At 46.6% G+C, this 27234-nt stretch overlaps 1 protein-coding gene across 4 annotated transcripts in view; it reads left to right on the forward strand.

Moving 5' to 3' along the window:
* The window catches only part of LOC119961672 (diacylglycerol kinase beta), a 797376-nt gene that overhangs the window by 132652 nt on the left and 637490 nt on the right, over nt 1–27234 (forward strand). For all 4 annotated transcript variants that reach the window (XM_038788967.1, XM_038788974.1, XM_038788981.1 and 1 more), the window contains exon 3: nt 16529–16605. In XM_038788967.1, the coding sequence (XP_038644895.1) occupies nt 16529–16605 (77 nt within the window). The remainder of the gene's footprint in view (nt 1–16528; nt 16606–27234) is intronic.

A 27234-nucleotide genomic window follows, 5' to 3' on the forward strand; every position in this document is an offset into this window, starting at 1 on the left:
CAACATACTTCAGTGCATTTACATGCATATTGTAAATACTGCCAATCCGTTCCTATCCTGAGATTGTTTTCTGTTGAATATCTTTTGTGCTACTGAAGCTGTGTAGTGCCATCTCCAGAAATCAAAGGAGGTTAATTTTTATCCTGGAAAATGGGTGAATCCAGCAAATATCCACGTGTCTGGAAACTGGCCAAAACTCATCAACCTCCTCCTTCAAGCTGAATGCATGAGGTAGCTCTGTTAGGAAAGATGGGTTGGCAAGTTCCTGGGTCTTTCTGAAAGCTGCCATTGAAAGCAAGATGAGAATTCAACAACAATTGAGGAGGCTGATTAAAACTGATGAAAATACTGCAATGAGCTCTCGGTATTCAAAGTTATTTCCTTACCAAACAAGTGACAAATGAATGCTCCCAATACTTTTACTGAGAGTTTACCTTCTCCAGTTTGGGGGGGGTTACTGAATCACATCAGGATGGGTAGCACCTTGGTTGCCTTGGGGTTGGAACTTGGGTGAGTAGCAGTGTGCCCAGCAGAAGAAGCAGCAGAGTGACCAGCTGCAGTGGGCCAAAAGTAGAAGGAAGAAACTCGCAGGTAAGACAGGGTGAACAGGCAGAGTCTGGGTTTCCTTGACACATTGAAAGCAGTGCTTTAGACTTTTCAGGACAAATGTCTACAGCCACTATAATGGTGATTTGCTTCCTCCTGGACCTCAAAAGGATCACTGCTCTCAGTTCTTTTGCGTCCGGATCTATAGAGAAATATATTTAGACCTGTCAGCGTAATGTAGGCAACCGATGGTTGGTTTTTCAGGCCAGCAATTATGCCAATGTTGCCCACACTGATGCAAGTCAGAATACACAGGTGCTTGTGTTTGCCACTTTGGCTGACTTTCCAGATGTCATTGACTGTACACAGGGGCAAATCAGCAGTGTTCAGCAAATCAGGGATTTCCACTCGATCAATACGTTGCTGGTGTTTAGTCACAAAGATATTTCTGCAGATTTTCTCAAAATTCTAAGGGAGCTCTCATGATGAAAGCATTCCGTGGCAGTCCGAGCTTTTTGATGTCTTTGGACCTGTAAGCGTGCACGTGACAGGGCTCTGGGAGACGAGGGTTACCCGCTTGAAACTTCGCTGATAAAACTCATCAGATACTGAAATGAATGAAAATGAAAATCACTTATTGTCACGAGTAGGCTTCAATGAAGTTACTGTGAAAAGCCACATTCCGGTGCCTGTCCGGGGAGGCTGGTACGGGAATCGAACCGTGCTGCTGGCCTGCTTGGTCTGCTTTAAAAGCCAGCGATTTAGCCCATTGAGCTAAACCAGCCCCTGGACAGCACTCCAATGAATGCCATATGACCACCAGATGTGTGTTTAAACAAGTTAGGACATTCTGAAATAATACTTCAGATCAGGGGGTGCTCTTTGGTATCCACAAACCAGGGAGTCCAGAATGATCATGGTGCACTGTGCTCTGCAAAGTATTTCAGCAGCGTGGAGATGAGACCAGATTCTCTGGCATCGCAGTGACATGTTTCTCAGCGGCCTGCCATTGGCTGGAAATGGGATCTTCTGGTCCCATCGCTGTCGATGGGATTTCCCATTGAATCCACCCCACACTGCCAGGAAACCCATGGCAGGGGTGCGCTGCGTGTGTGACCAAAATATCCCTCTGGTGTGAACAGCCAGAAGATTGCGTCTGTCATTTTGTTGTGATTAGTAATCCAGACTAATGCTCAGGAAGCATGAGTTCAAATCCCATGGCAGCTGGAGGGAATTTACATTCAATTAATTAATAAATAGCTGGTCATTGGTGATGATGATCTTGAAACTTCCAGGTTGTTATAAAATCCCATCTGATCTGCTAATGTACTTCAGGGAAGGTAATCAACAGTCCTTACCTGTTCTGGTCCACATGTAACTCCAGACCCTCAACAATGTGGTTGACTCTTAACTGCCCTCTGAAGTGATCTAGGAATTAGCTACTGTAGTGGTACTGTATTGACGTGTTACAGAACAGTTGAATTAGAACAAAACTGGATGTCTTGGGCGATCACTCACTAACGAGTATGATTGTTGTCCACGAAGCTCTGTGTTACTGGCTGAGTTCTGTGGGTTCTTGCATGACTGATGAGCCCGATCGTAGAGCTGCATCTTCAACCTCACACTTTGGAAGGTGTTTCGAGAAAGTGGGATCGATCCTTGAAATCTAGGTCACTGGTATTGCTTTCTCAGGCTCCTTTACTGGGCCTTCTTTTACAGTCGGGTGTCCTCAAAGAATTCTGTCCCTTCAATCAGGTCTCTGTTGAGCAAAGGTCTCGCATGCATTGATGTGGGTATTGTATCTCTTGAGGTAAGCGTTCAGAGTGTCTTTCAAGCACTTCCTTTATCCTCCTCTTGTTCAGAAGCCTTCCTTGAGCTTGGCAAACAAGATTTGCTTCGGAAATCTGGACTCTGACATCCTTAGCACATAGCTGGCCTGACAAAATTAGTTTTGGATGATTGTGGTCTCGATGCTGGTGCTCTTGGCTCCTTCAAGGACTCTGACGGTAGTAAGCCTGTATTCCGTAAGTCTATGTTCCCAACTGATGCAGAGAATCTGTTTCAGACAGAGGTGTTGGTACCTCACCAAGGCCTTGAGGTGGTGTCTGTACATTGTCCAAGTTCCTGAGTTGTATGAAAGAGTTGGAAGGACAAATGCCTTTTACACGAGCATCTCGGTATCAGAACAAATGTCGCGGTTGTCAAAGACTCTCATGCTTAGGCATCTGAAGGAGGCACTTGTGGATTGGATACAATTGTTGGACATCCACGTCAATGTTAGCCTTAGATCAGAGGTGGCTCCCCAGATAGAAGAAATCTTACACGTGGTAGGGTTTCTCTGCTGATCTTGATGGTGGGAGAAACCGGATCTTGTCCTGGGGTTGGGTTGTTAAAAGAGTCTAGCCTTTTGAGGTTGAAACTGATTCTTCTGCATGTTGAGCATGGCCTGGAGATTCTCTTCGGAGGGAATGGAGATGGTGATGCCATCCGCATACGTAAATTCCACGAGTGATGTCAGTGTCATTTTCTTTTTGGATTTCAACTGGTTGAGGTTAAATAGTTTTCTGTCCATCCTGTAGACTATGTCTACTCCACTAGGAAGCTTGCTCTTGACCAGGTGGTGGATGATGGCGATGAAGATGGGGAAAAAAGGGTTTGGCGATGACACATCCCCCCTTGACTCCAGTCTTGACCTTGAAGTTTCTGTCTTATTTCTGTTGGTGGGAACCGTCACGAACATCAACATCAAGTCGCGGAGGGGTTGGAGGACATTGATGAAATTCTCTGGACATCCCTCCTTTGACAGGGTCTTTCATAACACTTCCTGATTGAGTTCCTATCAGATCAGTGAAGGCTATGTAGAGTGTTTGCCGAACAGGGAAAATCATGACCGCTATCCCACGGTTTGGTGGGAAGCCACACTGGCTTTCCAGAAGAATTTTTTCAGAACTTGGGAAAAGTCAGCGAGGATTCAGGTTATGATCCTCCTGGCAATGGAGAATAATGAGATTCCTCTGTAGGTCCCGCAGTCCGCTTTCTCTCCTTTCTCAAAGATGATGGTGATGACAGCATCCCTGAGGTCGCCTAGAATATTTTCTCTGTCCCAGATTTTCTGCAACGGTTGATGGCGATGACAGGTGATCACCTCTCCTCCAAGTTTGCAAATTTGTGCTGGGACCTCATCTACTCCTGCAGCTTTTCTATTCTTCATGTGTTTAATGGAAGCTTCAGCTTCATCCACACTTGGGTGGAAGTCCAAAGAAGTCTTTGATGGGGATTTCTTCAAATATGTCCTCATTAAGGGCAGCACGGTAGCACAAGTGGATAGCACTGTGGCTTCACAGCGCCAGAGTCCCTGGTTCGATTCCCCACTGGGTCACTGTCTGTGCGGAGTCTGCACGTTATCCCCGTGTATGCGTGGGTTTCCTCTGGGTGCTCCGGTTTCCTTCCAAAGACGTGCAGGTTAGGTGGATTGGCCATGATAAATTGCCCTTAGTGACCAAAAAGGTTAGGAGGAGTTATTGGGTTAGGGGATAAGGTGAGAGTGAGGACTAATGTGGGTCGGTTGATGGGCCGAATGGCCTCCTGCATTGTATGTTCATCTATGCTTGTATCACTGTTTAGGAGTTCTTTGAAATTTTCTCTCCATCGAACAAAGAACAATACAGCATAGGAACAGATCCTTTGGCCCTCCATGCCTGTGCCGTTCATACCACCCTTGGCCAAAAACCTCAACATTTCCTAGTGCCATATTCTTCTATACCCATCCTATCCATGTATTTGTTGAGATGCCTTTTGAACTCCGTTAATGTATCTGCTTCCACAACTTCCCCTGGCAACATGTTCCAGGCACTCGCCACCCTTGAAGGTCGATGGTTTCTCATCTCTTGAGTATTCTGCCCTTCCTTGCACCGGTTTGAGGCGTAGCGTGTTGGGTCCATATATTGCCTTGGTGGCACTGTAGAAGCCCCAGGTGTTATGCTTGTTAGCGAGGAGTTTCAGCTCCATAGCTTTCTCAGTCCATCATTGGTTTTTGATTTACTGAGTTCTTCCTTTTACCTCCGCCTTGACTAATTGGCAAGCTCTCTTTGATGATTATGCCGCTTTGCCAGGTTTTCCTCTTCTTGGCGATGAGATATTGGATGGCGTGGTTGTTGTCTTCGAAGCAGTCTTGGTGTTTCCCTGGTTTTGTAGCCGATAATTTCTTAATAGATTGAGTTGGTGGCTGTCTTCAGTTCTTTCCAGGTCTCCTCGACTTCATTAGAATGGGGACATTGGAACTTTTGGAGGATATCGTTTAAATTCACTTGAAGTCGCTCAACAATTTTTTTTCTGAGCTGTTTCTTCATCTTCTGTTGCTTCTGGTGGACTTTGATAGGTATGGAGGAGCGGATGAGCCAATGGTCTGTCCAGCAATCATCTGCACTGGTCGTTGTTTTGGTGATGAGCGTATTATTTTGGCCTCAGGATTGGATGATGACTAAGTCAATCATTTGCCAGGTCTTTAATTGTGGATGGCTCCAGGAAGTCTTGAACTTTTTGATGGAATAGTGTGTGAGGGATGACAAGCTGGTGTTCCGCGCATCTGGTGAGCAGAAGAACTTCGTTGGAGTTGCAATTCCCAACTCCTTCCTTTCCGATGTTAGCTTTCCAGAGTTGGGAGTCCTTTCCAACCCTGGCATTGAAGTCCCCAAGGAAGAACATCTTCTGTTACTTAGGAATGTTGGAAAGAATGGTGTCTTGCTTGGAGTAGAAGCCTCCTTTGAACTCTGATTTTGCATCAAGAGTTGGAGAATAGGCACTCATGACAGTTGCCTGCTGGTTCTTGGCAAGTTGTAGACGGAGGATCATGAGGCACTCATTGATGGCGACATGGAGCTCCAAGAGTCGTTTAGCAAATTCGTTCTTGATGGAAAAAACAATTTCCATGCGTCGTGGGCTGATCATTGGGTTTTCTTCTCCAGATGAAGGTGTAACCAATGCCATCTTCCCTCAGATGCACTTTGCCTGCTCTTCGGTCTCTTACAGGGCAGCAACATCAGTGTTGAAGTGCCTGAGTCCAAAGGCAACAAGGACAGTTCTCTGTTCTGGTAGATTGTTTTGCTTGTTAGTCATCAAAGGATTTGTACAGTCCAGGTTCTGAATTTAACTTTGATTTTTGACCACACGTAGATGAGCCTGTTGGATGAGGTTTTCCAGCCAGATTGGGATTGGAAAAGACTATTTTTAGGGTACCTTTTCTCACCATTTTGCCATGCAGGGTGAGCAGAGTGGATCCTGAAGAAGGTTGCCCAGTCGTGAAGAAATCTCATGAAAAGCTATCCTGTTCCCATTTCAAGAGCGAGATGATTTACCTGCCAGTCCGAAGCTTAGGGACTTCCAGATCTCAGTCTTGCCCCCGTCACTTCTTGTCGCAAGGCTCGTCTGTGTGAGGGGGCGTGTTGGTTTCCTCTAGATAGACGCTTGCATCTTTTAACTCGAATTGGCGTTGCACATCAGACACAGGGTAGGGTCCAGTTCCAGTGGCAAGGGACCCAAGATGACTGGGGATCCTCCTACTGCTGTAGCAGTCTTCTGCTATCGTAGCCGTTGATACTATATGAATATCTTCTACCTGTTCCACCATTGATGACTTGTTTAAGGTTGCGCTTTTTCTGGTTCCTCCCCTCCGACCTTATAGTCATGGGTGACCCTAAGACTCCTGATGGCACTGTTCTCGGGATCAACAAATGATCAAGCCTCCACCACAGCAAGGTGGCGATCCAAGCAAAGGAGAAGAAAACTAGATGTACCACATGTCATGAGCCTAAACTCATGAGACAACAAAGGCAAACCCTACCCAATTGACTCTGTTAAGTCCTCATCACCAGCATCTGGGATCTTGTAAAGACAGCTGTCCCAGGGACTAGTCACCAAACCTGGTGTAGTTATTTTAAGTAAATCATACCTTACACTCAATGTCCCAGGCTCTTCCGTCACCATCCTTGTCTCACTGGCATTGCAAACCCACCATAGATAGTAGCACAGTAGTACATAGTTGCCTTTGGGAGTCTTCAACATTGAGGTCAAACAGGGGCAAGGAAACCTCCTACTAATTACCACCTACTTCAGCCGATGGATTAGCACTCCCCCATGTTGGATATCACTTGGAAGAAACACCATAGATAGCTAGGATGCAGTATTTACTCTGGGTGAGGGATCTTCATCGTCCATCACAAAGGGTGTCTTGGTATCACTGTGATTGACTGAGCTGGATGAGTCCTGAAAGATATAACTGTTGCAAGTCATGAGAAAAATACCACAAGGGAAATTACTACTTGATTTCCTTCTCTGAAATCTAGTTGTCTCGGGTGATTTTATGACGGTATTAGTCGCAGTGACCACTGCACACTTCATTTGCCAATAGCAGCAACGGAATTCATGTATTCTCATAGTTCGGCATATGCCTCACTCAAGTTCGGAGACCAAACCTAGTTCAGTGAGGATCAATTTGTGAGCATGCCAGGTGCAGCACTTGACTTTAATAAAGGAGATGTCAAACTGGTGAAGCAACATCACAGGATGATATGGATACTAAACAGTGGAAGCAGCATGTTATCAACATAGCTAAGCGATCCCACACCAGTGGATCAGATCCAAGCTCTGTAGTCCTGCCACATCTAGCCATGGATAGTGGTGGGCCATTAAGTAAATAACCAGAGGATGAGGCTCCATTAATATCCCTATCATTGATGAAGGCAGAGCTTAGCTCTTTTCTCTCCCGACAGATACTGCCAGACTTGCTGAGATTTTCCAGCATTTTCTCTTTTGGTTTCAGATTCCAGCACTTGCAGTAATTTGCTTTTATCCCATGCTCGTAATAACATTTGTCTACTTCAAAGCTTTTAATGCTCATCTTAATATCAATCTTCATATTAAATTATTTTAATTTTCCCAGCTTCAGTGACTGAGGGAGGCATGAAATTGAATAAGGCTGGACCTGTGGAAGCTGGTGAAGCCAGTTTTCCTTTCGTTGAGGCAGTGCCTCCTGAAATGTCACCAGCTACTGATGATGTGGAGATGCCGGCGTTGGACTGGGGTGAGCACAGTAAGAAGTCTTACAACACCAGGTTAAAGTCCAACAGGTTTGTTTCAAACACGAGCTTTCGGAGCACGGCTCCTTCTTCAGCTGAAGAAGGAGCCGTGCTCCGAAAGCTCGTGTTTGAAACAAACCTGTTGGACTTTAACCTGGTGTTGTAAGACTTCTTACTGTGCTCACCAGCTACTGAGATCTTGATTACCTTGAAGGATGCTGAGCCTGTGGCAGATTACGGAGGTCCGGGAGGACTCTTGAAGTCTCCGGACCAATTGACTCTTTGATAAACTCTTTCCCCTGTTGTCTTTTCACATGTATATAGAATCTGTACATAGTTTTTGTGTACGTATATTATAAGGTTCTTAAGGATTGAGGGATGTAGTAGCGCAGCCCCTTTTAAGGGTGGCTTGTCAGACCACGTGACCGACTGAGAGCCAATCATGTGGGAGCAAGCGAACCCCAGCCAATAGGACGTTTGTGCAGGAACCTGGGGGCGGGGTCCTCTGAGGGGAACCCTGGGTAGTGCGGGCCCCGAAGCCAAAATTACCAGACCTGTTAGGCAGGACCTGGAAGCCTCAGAGTGGTTCTCAAGCCACCATAGCAGTGATGCTTGGGAGATAAATAGGGCTAGAACAATAGGGTAATTCTATAATATTTAAACAGTACCATAGGATATTCTGTGTTTGGTTGAACAGGCAGTCGGGAGCTCTGATTAGTATTTATTCCAATGATGGGCAAAGTAAGATTAAAATTCGGATGTTCACTAATTGTGACCCTTGAGTAAGATTGAATACATTTAATATATGCTGAATATACAAGTTACAGAAAATGCTTAATCATTCATAAATTAATAGAACTGTCATCAACTTCAACTTCAAGTAGCAAAACAAAAGCAATATTTATACTTGATTAGATGCAGAAGGAGTGCACGGCTCTCACGGTTAATGTTGTGTACAATCAGCAGATACCTCACTTCACGTGCCCTTGCTTTACCTGTGTATCACTTCAATTATACTGATAGGAAAAAAGCTATGTGGCAATCCTGCAGGTGGGCAACAGTCAGCAAATTGTCTCGTAAATTGCTGCACTCAGAACCCTGATGGGCCACATGTGGCCCCTGGGCGGCAGGTCTCCCACCACTGATTTATTCTAAAATATGCCACCTCAAACAGTACAGCTGCAGAGAAGGGTATAGATCATGTGCTTAAATCCTGCTGTGGATCTGTAACCCTCTGACTCATAGGTATATGTGCTGCCATTGACCCAATAGTGCATAAATCAGTGACTGTCATGTTCGTTGGATATAGGCCCGACAGAATAAGTTTTTGTGATTATGCCAAAATGTGTAATTTAATGTGCTGAATGTGCCTCCATTAAACCAGACAATGTATGGTGCGTTACCTACGGTTACTTACGGGGCTGGTTTAGCTCACTGGGCTAATTCGCTGGCTTTGAAAGCAGACCAAGGCAGGCCAGCAGCACGGTGCAATTCCTGTACCAGCCTCCCCGAACAGGCGCTGGAATGTGGTGACTAGGGGCTTTTCACAGTAACTTCATTTAAGCATACTCGTGACAATAAGCGATTTTCATTTCATTTCATTTCATTTTTGAAAATATCAGTGCATCGTAAACATTTGTAGATGTTTGCCATGATGGTCGGAATCGAATAAATGATTTTTAAAGAAAGAAAAGAAAGACTTGAATTTATAAGGTGTTCTTGATGACCACCGGACATCTCAAAACGTTTTATAGTTATTGAGATACTTTACATGTACAGTAACTTCTTTTGTAATGTAGGAAGCACAGCAGCCACTTTGCACTCAGCATGTTCCCCAAAGCAGCAATGTGAATAATGTTTTTGTGATATTGATTTGATGGATAAATATTGTCCAGAACACAAGAGTAGCTGCCGTGCTCTTCATCAAAGTAGTGCTGTACAATCTTTCATATTGTAAGAGTCCTTCCTGGTTATTTCCTTTGTTCCCATTTTCTTTTCTTTTCTTTTATTATTTTTGGTCTGCGGACCCATAAGGAAAATGCGCCTTTAAGTAGAGAACTTAAAGTGAAGCAGCCTGCTTGTCAGGACATTGTCAGGCGAAGAGAAAGCGACTCCCCGGCGCAGAGTGAATCTTAGGAACCAGTTTTGGCGGAAGTCTGTTCTATTGGTTGGCTGTCAACCTGTGGGGTCGCTAGGGACAGTGTTCTGCCTGTCAACAGTCAGTGATTAGTTCCTGTGTGATGCTTTCTCAAAGAACTGGGAAGAGGTGTTTAGAGCTTGGATGTGAAAAGAACAGTCTCTCTCCCCGTCGCTGCTGAAGTAAAAACTGCTTTATTGTTCTAAAAGCAGCAAGTGCCTGGCACACCTTTGCTGTGAGCTTGAAATTATCTTAAATCTACAGAAAAAGTAGACAATCTTGCGAGAAGCCTCTAGACCCTCGAAGGATGAGTAGCTGTGTTTTCTCTTTCTCTCTGCTGTCAGTTGCCTGCTGTCTCTGTCAGTCTGTAGTGAAGATCATTACAAACTGAAGGAAGTATCCAACTGAAGGCCTAACCTTCGGAAAGTTATTAACTAGAAGTTATCCCAGTGCATCAAAGATCCTGGGCGTGATTCACCGAGCCCCGCGCCAGGCTGGAAAATCGCCGCAACCGCGCCGCTCCGACGCTGGCGCGCGATTCTCTGAGGTGCGGAGAATCGGTGCCATTTGCGCCGGCGCTTTTGGCGCGGCGCCGGTCGCAGGCCGCTGTCCGCGGCCGGGCCTCCGATTCTCCAGATCGAATGGGCTGAATTGTCACGTGGAAATGGCAGCGTCCCGCCGGCGCTGTTCACCCCTGGTCGCTGCCGGCGGGAACTCTGTGCGAAGGTTAGGTTGGGGGGGGGGAGCGATCCTTCACGGGGGGGGGGGCGTCGATGGGGTCTGGCCCGCGATCGGGGTCACCGATCAGCGGGCCAGCCTCTTTCTCCCCCCGCCCACGAGCCTACTTTGCTGCCCGTCCGGCCCCAGAACCCCTGCGCCCGCCGGGGCCTGAGCATTCCGTGAGTCTTCCGTGTGTCGGTTAGCGCTTCACCACATGCAGATGCGCGGGTTGGCACCTCCCCCAGTTCGCGCCAGGGTGTAAGGCTGGAGCGGCGTGAACAGCTCCAGCGCCGTGCTGGCTCCCTGTGGTGGCCAGAATCCTTACTGCCCACGCACATAGAGAGAATGGGGGTTGTTAGAAAGGGGAGAGGGCGTTAGGAAGAAGTACTAAGAACAAAGAAAGTTACAGCACAGGAACGGGCCCTTTGGCCCCGCCAAGCCTGCACCGACCATGCTGCCTGTCTGAGCTAAAACCACCTACTCTTCTGGGGACCATATCCCTCTATTCCCATCCCATTCATGTATTTGTCAATATGTCCCTTAAAAGTCACTGTTGAACCTGCTTTCACTACTTCTGGCAGTGAGTTCCAGGCTTCCACCACGCTCTGTGTAACAAAAAAAAACCTGCCTCATATATCTCCTTTAAACCTGGCCCCTCGCACCTTATACCTATGCCCCCTAGTAATTGACTCTTCCACCCCTGGGAAAAAGCTTCAGACTATCCACTCTGTCCATGCCCCTCATAATCCTGTAGACCTCTATCAGGTCGTCCCTCAACATCTGTCGTTTCAGTGACAACAAATCAAGTTTCTCCAACCTCTCCTCATAGCTAATGCCCTCCATACCAGGCAATACCCTGGTAAATCTTTTCTGTACCCTCTCCAAAGCCTCCACATCCTTCTGGTGGTATGGCGGCCAGAATTGAACACGATATTCCCAATTGCGGCCTAACTAAGTTTTTTTTTAAAATGTATTTTATTACAAACATGTATCAAAACAGATTACAGCAAATAAACACCCCAGGAAACATACTTCCCAGCAATCAACTATACAGTCTATACAGATTACCCCCCACCCCGTGACAAACAGTTCCTCAAACACGGTCACAAACATCCCCCACCTTTTCTCAAACTGCCCCCCCCCCCCCCCCCCCCCCCCCCCCCGGAGAGACCCTTAACTCCGGAGAGACCCTTAACTTATACTTTATCTTCTCCACCCACTGGAGGTCATACAGGTCACCAAACCAAGTCGCCACCTCAGGTGGCAATGCCGACCGCCACTCCAGTAAAATTCACCGCCGTGCAATCAGAGAGGTGAAGGCCACAACATCGACCTTCCTCTTCTTGATGAGCTCCGGCTTCTCGGAAACCCCAAATATCGGCACTAAAGTGTCCAGGTCTAACTAACTTTCTATAAAGCTGCAACGTGACTTGCCAATTTGTAACTCCATGCTTTGGCCGATCAAGGCAAGCAAGCCTTCTTTACTAGCTTCACCAACTGCGTTGCCACTTTCTGTGACCTGTGGACCTGTACACCCAGATCCTTCTGCCTATTAATACTCTTAAGGGTTCTGCCATTTACTGTATATTTCCCATCTGTATTAGACCTTCCAAAATGCATTACTTCACATTTTGCAAAACAATCAAGAAGAGTATTTCTAATGCAGGAGAGAGGCTAAGGCTGGAATTAGGAAGGTTAAGAGGAAGCATGAGGAAAGGACATGACTTTCCACTCACAAAGCCACTGGGATACAGCAAGATCGCTGAACTGAATGGTCTGGGATAGAGAGATTGATGGGTTAAATGGTTCGAGATGAAATAAGCTTGATGGACTGAATGGTCTGGGAGGGAGAGATTGATAGACTGAACGGTCTGGGATAGAGAGAGATCAATGGTGTTGAATGGTTCGGGATGGAGTAAGCCCGATGGACTGAATGGTTGGGATAGAGAGAGATCGTTGAGCCTAATGGTTTGGGATAGAGAGAGAGCGATAGATGGACCTAATGGTCACGGAAAGAGTGACCGATGGGCTCCAATGGTCTGGGATAGAGGAAGATAGATGGACAGAATGGTCTGTTATAGAGAGAGATTAAATGTCAATATGGTCTGTGTTAGAGAGAGATTCATAGACTGAATGGTCTGGGATAGAATGAGATCAATATGCTGAAAGGTCTAGGATAGAGAGAGGTTGATGGACGTTGATGGTCTGGGATAGAGAGAGATCAATGAGTCTAATGGTCTGGGATTTAGAGACATCCTTGGACTGAATGATCTGGGATAGAGAGAGATTGATGGGCTGTCTGGTCTGGGAGAGAGAGCGGTGTACAAATGTCTGGGATAGGATGAGATTGATGGGCTGGGGAAATAGAGGAATTGATGGATTGAATTGTCTGGGATACAGAGATTGATGGGTCAAATGGTCTGGGAATACAGAGATTGATGGACTGAATTGTCCAAAAGTATTTGATTGTATTTCTTTTTGCCTATTTAGTTATAATACTGTACATAATAAAAGGTTACTTGTGTTAAAGTTACAAGTGATTACAGTTTATTGGGGTCAGCCAAGATCCTCAGGTATTTTAAAATAACATCTAACTTTACTTGTGTTGCCACTCCAGGACAAGTGGGCTGGTCTGCGCACTATTTCAGGGCATCGTGACAATATCCATTTGAGAGGGCAGTTGGGTCCTCTGTTTAATGCCCTCATCTGAAAGGTGGCATCTACGATAATATAGCACTCTCTCGGTACTGCACTGGATTGTCAGCCTAGTGGGATTTGAACCCACAATCTTCTGGCTTGGAGGTGACAGCACCACCAGCTGAACCACACCTGTTTGGTTATGCCCACTTAGTACATGTATCTGCATGTGTTATGCCTGCTGATCTCCAAGAATGCACAATTCATTCATCAGAACTTAATCTTGTTGGTCTGTTTAGCACTGGGCTAAATCGCTGGCTTTGAAAGCAGATCAAGCAGGCCAGCAGCACGGTTCAATTCCCGTAACAGCCTCCCCGAACAGGTGCCGGAATGTGGCGACTAGGGGCTTTTCACAGTAACTTCATTTGAAGCTTACTCGTGACAATAAGCGATTTTCATTTCATTTCATTTCATTCATTTCATTTCATTTTCATTGTATTATCTCAGTGACATGAGAACCAACAAATTGCAACCCGTTGAGATCTTGATAAATCTACCAGCGACCAAAAAATACAAACCATTTCTGTGCTGGTCACTTTCAAAAGGTGGCACTGCGTCGAAGGCACTGGATATTCTGGGCAGAAACACTTATTTGTTCAGTTAGTTTGCACCCTCATTAAAGTAAAATTACTCTTTCAGTAAAGTTATTCAGTGCTGACTAGCAACTGGTTGCAGTTTACTCGACATAGCCCTGGCTGTAATAGAAAAGGAAATAATATTTTGTTAATATTCAAAGCAGCCATCCAGTAACTTCAGCTCCAGTGCCATATGCCTATCATTGCCTATCCTTTATTTTCCACTTTCTAATTAGAACTGTCTCTGTAATATTCTAAAATATCCAAAGTTATGACATATTGTGACAAAGGAGTAGTTGCATCTTGATAAATAATGAATACATAGTTGTTGACATTTAGCCTTAAAATTCAGTTCTTCCTTATGAACATTGAGCTTTTTAGATGGAGGGTATAAATCATCCATTTGATCCTCCAGGAAAATCGAGTGCCCACTAGAAGGGGTATGGGAAGTTCCAAAATTAAGTATGGAAGCATTTGGTATTGAATAACATTTGCTTTCAATTGTTATTTGTTGGACAATTGGGAAAGGCAGTTAAATTGGATAACTCTTCAAAGAGCTGGAACGGACACAGGGGACCAAATTACCTCCTTTATGGTTCTATAATTCTAACTGTAAAAAAAATCCAGCTAGTACTGCAGTGTTGTGTTCCAATGGTTACATTTCGATTGTGTAATGAAGTTTGATATTTTGGTGTCTGATTATTTAAAGCATGTCATTTTGTGGAGGCTTATTTGTTGTTTTTTGATGGATGCCACACAATTCTAAATCCGCATGTAATTCACAAGATCACATGTTCGTTATGTACAAAGTTGACACAAGATTGACATGGATCTAATTGACGATTGGTATCTTTTGCTTCTCCCTGGTGTCCCACACTGCTGATACAGGTAGAGTAGCTCAAATACCACGACCTGAAATCTGACAGTGTCCAGACATTTTTTCCCGTGCTCTAGTGAACCTTTTAACACTACCTGACCCAGCTTGGAAAGGTGTGGGGAGTTTCTGGATACTTATTTGCTTTGCTTACCTGATGTTTCCCTTGATCCTGCAAACCTTGACCCCACTCAACCCAGTGCACATGTGGCAAAGGCACCCAGGATGAACAAAAGACTATTGCAGAATGAGATAGAATTAGTTAACTACTGGGATCAGGACATTTGCCTATTCTTGCCACAGTACAGGCTCACAGTTTAGGGTGTCAGCATGAAGGTCACCCAAATACAATCCAATTCTATCTATCGACTCTGGTTGTCTTGCAGCTGGCCCAAGTCAGTTGAGTACTGTACAATCTCACAGTAATAATAAAACAAGTAGTTCTCAGTTGCAACTACATGGTATTTTTAGCACCACTTCATTTTGATTGATATTTTCTCATTTAAACAGGGTAGGCTGATGTAGAGAAGTGGAGGAGGCATGAAATAGTCATTAATCCAATGCGTGTCAAGTGAATTAATATCAGCAGCAACATGGCTATTAATCTAAAGTGCATTGCAATCATATCAATTTGTTATCATGTACCTATTTCCTGAACTGAGGCATTCAGATTTTTGTTCTTGAAAACTGGCAAGTTCTGACGTCGTTAAATTTGAGGTATTCTATCTGAATTGGAATTTATCTCACTTGAACCGAAAATAATCTTCCAGTTTGGCCAAAACCAAAATATGCTAATTTCTCAATCATGTGGTTTTATGGTCTTTTCACAGTAATTTTTCCCGACATTGTTGGCCCATTTTTAATTTTCTGAACTCATGACAGTGACACTTAAATATGGATGGTTAACATGGATGAACAAACCTATTAATGCACTAGGAGAGAATTTAATGTTTGTCCCAATTAGTTGCATTCCTCATTTTTACTAATAACAATTAGCTCCAGATCATTTTAATTTGCTCTGAAAGTACAATAACAATCCTCACATGGATGGCTGCTTTTTGAGTTTTGAGTACCTCAATGCTTCAGTTAAATGCCAAGGCTATGTAGGGGAACACATGTCATTTGTATATTACTTTGAAGTTGTCATTGCCAATATTCCTCTTAATCACAGATAGAGTGATTGCCAAGATGTTCATATGCAGCAAAAAAAATATAAGTTCTCCTTAGAATTTAAATCGTATTGGATTATATTAATTAAATTATTAAAACTAGCAATTTCTCTTAAAAGATTGCCACATGATGATTGCTGTGTGAGGTGATGTTGGATCAAAGTATTTACATTGCTGTGTAAACAATCTAGGGTGCGATCTAACGGCCGCACCATGCCCGAGTCGGGGTGCGACATAGCCGGCAAATCTTACGAGACATTGCGATCTGGGTACCCCCCCAAAAAATGGGCGGGGTTGAATAAAGTTGAATATGTCTACATCGGATATACCCAGCGTCCGGGGTTGAATTCCCTCTCCTCGGAGGCCCCGGCTGGGCACCGTTTAGCACTGGTCTCCACAAATGTGGACCAGGCAGATTGGCATTTGGGGTGGTCCCTCAGGCGATCGGAAGCCCCTGGGTGGCTGGCCTCTGGGCAGGGTGGCACCCTGAAATGCTGATGCCACCTCGGCACTGCCAACTGGTGCTCTGATAATGCCAACCAGGCACCGCTACCCAGATGCTACCCTGGGTGGTAAATGGCGACCAATCCATATCAGGTGATTGTCTGAAGTACTTTCTTCTACTGCGAAAGGTGAAGTGTCAGAAAATAAGTATTTCACAATATTTCAGAATTGAAGCCGAGAACAAAAATGACATTTGTATGTCTTTAATTTTTTTCATGAAATATCGTTTATAGATTCGTCGAAGAAACTGAAAGATGTGCTTGAGGAATTTCATGGGGATGGGGTCCTATCCAAATATAACCCAGAACAGGTAACAAAAACTTCCACTCCTGTTACAGTGTTTATGTAGTTTTTAAAAAACTAACACCAGTGCTATAATTATCCCATGCGTTGCTGAATATTCTTTGCAGCTTTCAAAATAACTGTTTCCTGTGAAGTAAAACTAAGTAAATACAAGAAAATAGAAAGTTTTTATTAACTTGCAGTGCAGCCTTTGTGTGAACTTTATCCATCGGAGAACTTATTATCCTCAAATTATCCTTTTCCAATACTAGTTATGGAAGTATTATTGTTATTGCTATATTCTCGTCATTGTATTGATTGCACTTGCCGTTGCTCCAATTGGTAATGATAATTTTACTCTTGTAGCAAAGATTGCAGTTGTTAATTTTGCCGGCCACCAATATGTAGCTTCCTTAATTAGTGGCATTAATAAATGAATAAAACTGGCTATTCCTTTAGGCAGAATGGCATGAGAATGCAAGGATGAACAAAAGATTGTGATTTTGTGCTGTACAATTGATATAATTAATTATATGTTAAACTCAGGGGGACTTCTGGTGACGGCATGTAGGTGGAAATCGCACGTTGGAATACTCCTGCCAGAGTCCTGAGTTGTAGGCTCTTTTCACACAGTTTTTGTGGGGAAAGTTCATGAAAGGTTGTCCCCGTCGAGAGTGGTTGGTGGAAGATGGCCAAGAACCTGTGGGAAAAATCAGGGAAGGAAGGATTTGAGCGCTACTCTGCCAGGAAGTTTGAGCACAGTAAAGGGCGTGTGGGCAGGGAAGATGGCGGAGGCGCGTGGGCCGGGAGGGGCTGCCAATATAACGGTGGATACATTTACGGAGGTGATGGAGTTCGAACGGCAATTCATTCAACACTTTGAGAGGGTGAGAGCCGCCCGTTCCGGTTAGTGACATGGAATGTCCAGGAGCTAGGAGGCCCGGTAAAACAGGCAAGGGTTTTCGGGCACTTGAAGAGTTTGAAGACCAATGTGGTGCTGTTGCAGGAGATCCATTTGCATGTGAAGGATCAGGTAAGGCTCCCTAAAGGGTGGGTAGGACAAGTGGCCCATTCAGACTTTGATAGTAGGGTGCTGGGGGGGTGGTAGTTCTGATAAACAAAAAAATTGGGTTCCAGGTGGCGAAGGTGGTGGAAGATCTGGAGGGGTGGGGGGAGGTAATACGTGGCATCACGGATCCATATGTCATGGATCTGGTCCCAACGCTGGGGGGGGTCATAATGGGGGAACTGAAGTGGTTCGGAGCTTTTTCTGGGTATAAACTGAATTGGGACAAATGGAATGTTTTCTGGTCACCCCACTGGGGAGGGAGACTAATTTGGGAGTGTTGCCGTTCAAGATGACAAACTCACATTTCAGGTACTTGGGACTATAGGTGGCAAGGGATTGGGGACAGCTTGGTGAGCAGGGTGAAGGCAAATCACCAGAGATGGGATAGTCTCCTACTGTCGTTAGCTGGTCGAGTGCAATGAGGATGAATATCTTAGAACATAGAACATAGAACAGTACAGCACAGAACAGGCCCTTCGGCCCTCAATGTTGTGCCGAGCCATGATCACCCTACTCAAACCCACGTATCCACCCTATGCCCGTAACCCAACAACCCCCCCCTTAACCTTACTTTTATTAGGACACTACGGGCAATTTAGCATGGCCAATCCACCTAACCCGCACATCTTTGGACTGTGGGAGGAAACCGGAGCACCCGGAGGAAACCCACGCACACAGGGGGAGGACGTGCAGACTCCACACAGGCAGTGACCCAGCCGGGAATCAAACCTGGGACCCTGGAGCTGTGAAGCATTGATGCTAACCACCATGCTACCCTGCTGCCATGGTTCTTGTTCCAGTGCTGCTCGGTTTCTACCAAAGGCGTTCTGTGTAGGGGTGGAAAGCATGATTTTGTCATTCACATGGGATGGGAAGGTGGCGAGGACGAAGAGTGGTCCTACAGAGGGACCAGCAGTTTGGGGGGGGTGGGTTTGGGTTGGGGCTGCCAAACCTGTTTTTCAGAAGACAAACACAGGACACCACTGACAGAGTACACTTCGTCGTCCAGTACTTCCCTGGGGCGGAGAAACTACAACATCTTCTTTGCAGCCTTCAACACATCATCAATGAAGATGAACATCTTGCCAAAGTCATCCCCACACCCCCACTACTGGCCTTCAAACAACCACGCAACCTCAAACAAACCATTGTTTGCAGCAAATTACCGAGCCTTCAGAACAGCGACCACAACACCACACAACCCTGCCAGGGCAATCTCTGCAAGACATGCCAGATCATCGACTTGGACACCACCATTATACGTGGAAACACCACCCACCAGGTACGCGGCACATACTCGTGCGACTCGACCAATGTAGTCTACCTCATATGCTGCAGGAAAGGATGCCCCGAAACGTGGTACATTGGCGAGACCATGCAGACACTGCGACATCGAATGAGCGGGCACCGTGCGACAATCACCAGGCAGGAATGTTCCCTTCCAGTCGGGGAACACTTCAGCAGTCAAGGGCATTCAGCCTCGGATCTCCGGGTAAGCGTTCTTCAAGGCAGCCTTCAGGACACACGACAACGCAGAATTGCCGAGCAAAAACTTATAGCTAAGTTCCGCACGCATGAGTACAACCTCAACCGGGATCTTGGATTCATGTCGCATTACATTCATCCCCCACCATCTGGCCTGGACTTGCAAAATTCCACCAACTGTTCTGGCTTGAGACAATTCACACCTCTTTAACCTGTGATTATCCCTCTCTCTGGATCTGTAATGATTTGATTACCTGCAAATTATCGCATTCCAAGCATTGTCCGGCATCGCTGACTTTGTCTATATAAATGTTTCTGGATCATACCTCTCCAGTCACCTGAAGAAGGAGCTGCGCTCCGAAAGCTCATGTTTGAAACAAACCTGTTGGACTTTAACCTGGTGTTGTAAGACTTCTTACTGTGCTCACCCCAGTCCAACGTCGGCATCTCCACATAATTTTTACTATTGGGCAGCGAATGCGGAGGAGACACTGGGTTGGGGAGGTGGAGGGGGGATGGAGGTCAGGATTCAGTTTGGGTAAAGATGGAAGCCAGGTCATGTGAGGGGATGGGATTGTGGATGCTGGTGACGGAAGGGTAGTTTGGGGGAGTTAGTGGAGAAGTACGGGCTCGCATGCGCATTCGGGTACTAGCAAGTCCGCAATTGTGCAAAGAAAGCTTATTCAAGCTTTCCGGTTGTGCCTCCCGTGTCATTGGTGGAGAGGTTACTGTCACTTGGAGGGTAAAGTTTCAAGTGTACACGGGAGGCTGCTGCTGGAGGACAGGGCCTCGCTGGAGGGAATTAAGGTGAAATGGAGGAGGAGATGTGGTGTGAGGCCTTACGGAGAGTGAATGCCACGTCGTCATGTGCGAGGCTCAGGTTCATACAAACGAAAGTGGTGCATTGGGCACACTTAACGAGGGCAAGGTTGAGTCAGGTGTTTGAGGGGGTGGAAGACAAGTGCAAGCGGTGTGGGAGGGGCCCAGCGAATCACGAGCATATGTTCTGGGCTGTCCAAAGCTGGAAACATTTGGGCACTTTCTTTCGCACTGTGTCAGTGATCTTAGCAGGGAGCTGGAGCTGAATCCTCTAAAGCAGTGATCTTCAAAGTTGGGGGCGGGACCTGCGGGTGGGTCATGGGCGTGTGTCGGGAGGATAGCGGAGCCGTCTGTCACGGCGCTCCCGATTGCAGTGTAACTGCATTTTCTTTATGTGGAAAAAGGCCGTTTGCAGTCGGCATAGTTAAAAGTCGGCTGCTGCTCGCTCTGCCCGGTTCTCAAGTCTCGGTTCTAGCTAAGGCTGAGTCCCCCCCGCCCCCCGCGACTAGCGCCTGTATCTACAGCGTGCTCATCCTGCACGACGACGAGTTCACTGTCACTGAAGGACAAACTCTATGCCCTGATTAAAACAACTGGTCTGACCATTGAGCCTTTCTGGTCTAGTCTGTTTGCCAAGGCATTGGCTAATATTGCGTCAATAGTCTGATCTGCAACGTTGGTGCTGGTACCAGTGCCCCAGCTGCTGCAGCAGTTGTTTTCACCACTGCCCCTGTTGCTGCTGAAGAGGAAAAGGAAGAGAAGAAACAGGAAGAATCTGAAGAGCCTCACGATGAATGGGCTTTGGTCTCTTTGATTAAGCGTGCCGTGAAACGACATTGTTACAATTTACAAAAAATAAATAAAAATTGAATATAAAAGCCGGCTGCTGTGGCTGAAGACCGCGAATTTGCGCAATCGGAGATGCAGAATTCTATGTAATCTTCCTGCCTGAGGGAGGCAGAGAGCAGGTCACGGCCTCCGAACGCCGGCATCACGTGCTTTGGGCGCCATTACGATTCCTCCATTTAGTCAGCAGCTAACAAGAAAAAATGGTGGGTTCTGAAGGACGGCCGGCGTGGGTCCCGAAGGTTGGCCAGTTGGTAAAAATGGGTCCCCGGAAAAATAGTTGAAAAACACTGCCCCAAAGGCCATATTTGGGGTGTCAGAACTGCCGGAGCTGCAGGCAGGAGTGGGGGCAGATGTTTTAGCCTTCACCTTGCAGATTGCTCGCCAGTGGGTTCTGCTGGAGTGGAGGTCCGCTTCTCCACCCAGTGCCTCGGTGTGCCTGGGAGACCTTCTCGAACTTTTGTATTTGGAGAAAGTTATATACACGCTGAGGGGGTCGATTGGGAGGTTCTAGACAAGATGGCAACTGTGTGTTATGTATTTTAAAGAGCTGGTCACTATCAGATTTTGGGGGGATGGGGTTTGGTAGCTTTTCTTGTTTTTGTGTTGTTTTTGTATTTGTGTAATTAAATTTAAAAATGTGCAATAAAAATATTTGCCAAAAAAAATTATATTTTAAACCCACTGAAGAATCCTGTTCCATTATGGCACCAATTGTTTCATTTGTTACTTGTACTGAACAAAGATTTCAAGACGAGGGCTGTTTGATTTAGTATATCAACAAAATATATTAAGTAGAATGCTGGAGTCACACTGTCCAGAAGTGTTTGATCTCTGGTCTAGACTGAGTAAATAATCTCTGCATGGCAGTGATTGGAATGTCACATTGATTCTCCTGGACTAGATGCCCTCTAGACAATGTAGTAGAAAGCTGCTGGTGTTTATATTTATTCGATCATGAGATGTGGGTGTTGCTGGCTAGGCCAGAATTTATTACGCATCCCTAATTGCCCCTGAGACGGTGGCGATGAGCTGCTGCCTTGAAGTGCAGCAATTTATGTGATGTAGATATACCTGCTGTAATGAGAGGAAGGGAGATCCTGGATTTTCACCTAGCGACGGTGAAGGAATGGCAATATATTTCCAAGTCGGGATGGTGTGTGGCTTGGAGGGCAACTTGCGTTGGTGGTGTTCCTTGCCCTTCTAGATGGTGGGAGTTGTACATTTGGAAGGTGCTGTATTGCATCTTGTGTGGTGGTGCACATTGCTGCTACCATGTATCAGTGATGAAAGGGGTGGTTTGCTTGACCATTTCAGAGGGTCTGTTTAGAGTCAACCACATTTCTGTAGGTTTGGAGTCGCATTTAGGTTTGATTAGTTAAGGACTTCAATTATCACTCTTGAAGAACATTAGTCAACCAGCTGGCTTTTTATGATAACCTGGTAGTTTCATGAATTTTACTCAAGAAACTAGCTTTTTATTCAATATTTATGAATCAGTTGAATTGAAATCCAAATCCCAGCTGCATGTGGGATTTGAACCCATGTCTCTCGAGCATTACTCTGGGTCTCAAAACATTACCACAATGCTTTTGCCCCAAAAACTAACCTCTTGTTGTGACAATTAGGCCCAACAAATAAATATGAACAAATGACTTGTTCCATTGCCTTCTGAGGGTTCACTTTCATGAAAGCCGTTCTGACGTCGGAGCTGTGATAGTGGATATGGGTGTGCTATGGGCTGCTGGGGCACTCAAATAGCGGATTGTTGGTTTACTGCTATAACCAAACACAATGCATTGAGTTCATTGGGGAGGGGTGCGCTGCTGCTGGAGATACTGCGAGATTCGTTTTGTGGCCTGTAATGTTGTTTAGACCTTGCCACAACCGCCAAGAGTCTATAACACTAGAGTGTGACTCTAACTTGGTCTGATATTCTCTCTTGGCATCTCGGATGACTTTGCAGAGGTCGTACTTGGATTTTTTGTTTCGGTCAGTGTCGCTTACCTTGAACACCTCCGATCTGTCCTTCAGTAGGGAGTCAATCTTGCGATTGTGGCATGGTTTCTGGTAGGGGAACGTACGTACAGCTTTCTTTGGCACGCAGTCATCCACACATTTGCTGATGAAATCTGTGATGGTGTGGCATACTCATTTAAGTTGGTCGCTGAGTTCTTAAATATGGACCAATCCACTGTCTCTAAGCAGACTCGTAGGAGCTTTTCTGTTTCCTCGGACCAGCACTGCATGACCTTCTTAGCTGGATTCTCCCACTTGAGTTTCTGCTTGTATGCCGGGAGAAGGAACACCGTCTTATGGTCTGATTTTCTAAAGTGCAGTCGGGGGATGGAATGGTAGGTACCCTTGATTTTTGGGTAGCAGTGGTCAAGAGCGTTGTCGACCCTGGTGGGACAAGAGATGTGCAGTCATAAATAAAAGTTGGATTACATTATTGCTTTGTGTGGTAAACCACTGTTGCACCTATATTAGGTGATTTGTGGTAGGACGTGTACTACAGGTACGATGGTAGTCCCTGCCTGCTGGCTCTGCCCAGTAGGCAGAGTATAAACATGTGTGACCTCCGTGCAGCAGCCATTTCGCCAGCTGCTGTGGGAGGCCACACATCTTCGAGCAATAAAGCCTCCGTTGTATTCAACTCTCGTCTTTGTGCAATTGATCGTGCATCACTTTGTAAAATATTTTAGAAATATTATAAATAATAAGTAAAGAAATGTCAACATCCTGTACTGTTTGGCAGTAAGCTGTTCTGACTTCGCTATTTAATTTATGACACATACTTTGAAGTCTGAAATTGATCAAGTTCTAAAAAAAAAGGCAATGTCACATTCTATTTTTAAATGATGTTGTCATTAGTTTGACCCCTTGTCTGCAGGGGGTATCTAAAAAATGTATTAAAAAAAAGTAAGTGTGCAGCATTTTGCAAGTGCTCTTGATGTTACTCCGATATTTCTACTGTGTTAAGAGGAAAGATCAATGTCCACAAGACTCCTCTCACTCTCTACAAGCCTAATGCACATAATTAACTCATAATAAAGTAGTGCCCAGAGTTAAACAAAATGCAGACAAATTCAGAAAATGCTAGAAACAGTCAGCTCAGTCAGCACCTGTGGAGAGACAGCATTTGCTGCATACTTTTGATTAGTCTGGCACATGCTTCCAGCATTTTCTACTTTTGTTTCAGATCTCCAGCATCTGCAATATTTTGCTTTTTATAGCATAATTTGTTGAGACTCCTTTCGTGTAATAGAAAAATAATTGGTCACTTTGTCATAGCTTTTGGGTTAACATTGTGAATCCGATTTCCTAAAAATCAAACTTATAGTTGCAAAGTATCAACGCAGCAGAAATCCACTGCAGTACAATTTAAACTTACAATTGTATGGAGGTTCTAACTCTCCTTTATTCTTTCATGAGATGTGCTTATTGCTGGGAAGCCCATTCCTATTTGCCCTTAAAAAAATAATAATAATTGGCTTGCTGGGCTATTTCAGAGGGCAGTTAATAGTCAGCCACATTGCTGTGGGCCTGGAGTTGCACATCAGCCAGGGTAAGGATGGCAGATCCCAGTTCCTAAACGACATTAGCCAACCTGGTGAATTTTTACAATAATTGATAGATTTAATAGTCACAATTACTGAGATTAGCTTCACATTCCAGATTTATTAATTGAATTTAAATTCCACCAGCTGCCACGATAGGATTTAAACCCATATCCCCAGAGCTTCAGCCTCTGGATGACTAGTCCAGTGACTTAGCACTACACTACCATCGCCCCATAAACACTGAAACTCGTATGTACTATCGAATCCAAACGCAAATAGAGCCTTTATGTACTCATTGTTACACAGAATGCTTCACATGAGAATAGAACAGAGATTCACCTCAGGGTTACAATAGAAGATCTCGACTTCCAATGATGAAGATGTGCTGAGCAGACACACATCAGGTGGTTCTCCTCTGAACCAGGACAAAAAAAAGGCACTTTTAGTTAGATTTTGTCCAAATTTCAAAGGAAAAAAAATCCCGCAACAGCAAAGGGAGTGTAACCAAGAAAAGATGCCAGCCAACGGGAGCTCGAGGGTCTGAAGATGCGACAGAAGCGGTGGAAAGAGCGATGACCAGCAGGCAGGTGAGACGGCAGACCCACGAGGTGAAGGGTCCCCGGGCCACCCAGGAGAGAGGACGGCCGAAGAACTGAGTATCAGCTCCCCCCCCACACACACACCATCTGGAGATGGATGGCAGAGCTACCTGATGAAGGAGCTGACCACCATGACAGACACAATCAGGATAGAGATCCAGGAGTCAGTCAAGGCGGTGGCTGAGGCGATGGCCACCATGCAAAAGACGATCGATGGGCTGGGGAAGAAAGTGGCGACTTAGGAGAGGACGATCCTCTGTCTGGAAAAGGTGTTAACGGACCAAAATCGTCGCCCCGAAGGCAGAAGTAAAAAGGTTGGTGGTAGCCCAGGGGAACTTAAGGGAGAAAACCAAGGACCTGGATAACCGGTCCCGACGATAAAACATCAGGATTGTGGGCCTGCTGAAGGCATCAAAGGCAAACACCCGACTGACTAACGTCGCCCAAATGTTGGGTAACTTAATTGCGAGCGACAGCTTCCCAAACCCCCAGAGCTCAGCAAAGCGCACAGGTCGCTCAGACCAAAACCGAAGGCTGGGGAACAGCCGAGGGCGAATATCGCAAAGCTCCACCGATACCAGGACTGAGCGGATCCTGCATTAGGCACGCCACACAAAAGAGAGCACCCGAGGAGGGCATAGAATCAGAATCTACCAGGACGTTTGGGCAGATCTATCAAAATGCAGAGCCTAGTTTAATCAGGTTAAATCGGCCCTGTACAAGAAGGGGGTACTTTTCAGAGCATTACTTCAACTCCCGGAGGAAGCAAATTAGTTTGTCTGAACCAACGGCCAGGACAAGAGGTGGGTACGGCAGCAATGTGAGTTGTGCAGGGAAAGAGCAAAAGACTCATTGGATAGTGAGCATGTTTGTGCGGGACTGTGCTACCTCATTCCAATCATAAAGGGAAGACTGGGTCTTGGAAAGGAGCGGGTACTGGGGAAGGTGAGGGGTTAGACGGGGAGAATGGGCAGTCAGCAGACATGAGGAAGGGGCTAGACCAGCACAGGAAGGATGGCCACCACAATGGGGGAGGGGGGGGGGTGCAGGCAGAGGGACGATAAAGGGGAAAGGAACAGCGTAGGGAAAATGAGTTGGGTATTGTACTGTCCTCGGCAGGGCAGGTACGGGTTGAGGAAAAAAGATGGTGTCGCAAGCAGTCACTTTGGAGGGTCCTGGGCAAAGGGAGATGCTGGAGTGGATACGTGATGGGCAGCGCCGGCCCTAGGGTTGCTGGCGCCCCGGGCAAGCTGAACTTCGGCGCCCTTGGGGGGGGGGGGGGGCGGGGGCCGAGGGGGGGGGCGGGGCCGTGGGGGGTGGGCGACCCGAGGGGGGGGGGGGCTGGGCCGAGGGGGGGGGCGCGGGGCCGAGGGGAGGGCGGGGGAGCGGACCCGAGGGGGGGGGGTGGGGCGGGCGGACCCGAGGCGGGGGGGCGGGGGGAAGGACCCGAGGCGGGGGGGGGGGGACCCGAGGCGGGGGGGGCGGGGGGACGGACCCGAGGCGGGGGGGGGGGGACCCGAGGCGGGGGGGGGGGAAGCGGACTGAGCGGGCGAGCGGGGGGGCGGACCGAGGGGACGGACGGGGGGGGGGGGGGGGGGGGGGGGGGGGGGGGGGGGGGGGGGGGCCCCTGGGGGAGTGCGGCCACACTGGGGGAGTGCGGCCACCGCGCATGCGCTGGTTGGCGCCGGCCCAACTGCGTATGCGTGGGACCCGAGTCTGGCGCCCCCTAGCTCATGGCGCCCCGGGCAACAGCCCGAGTTGCCGGTGCCTTGAGCCGGCCCTGGTGATGGGCATACAGTGGCGGCCCTGTTGGATGCTCCTGGACAATGGGAAATCCCGGAGTGCAGGGGCACGACCACCAGGTAATTATAGTTGATTCCACAGGAAGGGGGTACACAAAAACGCTTCACCAGGATTATTACCTGGAATATCAGGGGACTTAACGGCCCAGTGAAAAAATCCAGAGTCTTCACTGACCTGAGCAGCTTGAAAGCCGACAGTCTTCCTGCAGGAAACATACCTGAGGGAGAAGGACCGAGTGTGGGTAAGAAAGGGCTGGGTGGGACAGACGTAGCATTCATGCTACGGGACAAGGACTAGGGGAGTATCCATACTGTTTAGTAAGAGGGAGAGGTTCACTGCGCCGAGGACGGTTACGGACCAAGGGGGACGGTACTTCATAGTCAGCAGTGTCCTGGACGGGGCACCAGTAATCCTGGTTAATGTGTACAGTTCCAACTGGGACGGCTCAGGCTTCAGAAAAAAGGTCATGATGG

This window comes from Scyliorhinus canicula, chromosome 2 (assembly GCF_902713615.1).
Source record: "Scyliorhinus canicula chromosome 2, sScyCan1.1, whole genome shotgun sequence".
Taxonomy (NCBI): domain Eukaryota; kingdom Metazoa; phylum Chordata; class Chondrichthyes; order Carcharhiniformes; family Scyliorhinidae; genus Scyliorhinus; species Scyliorhinus canicula.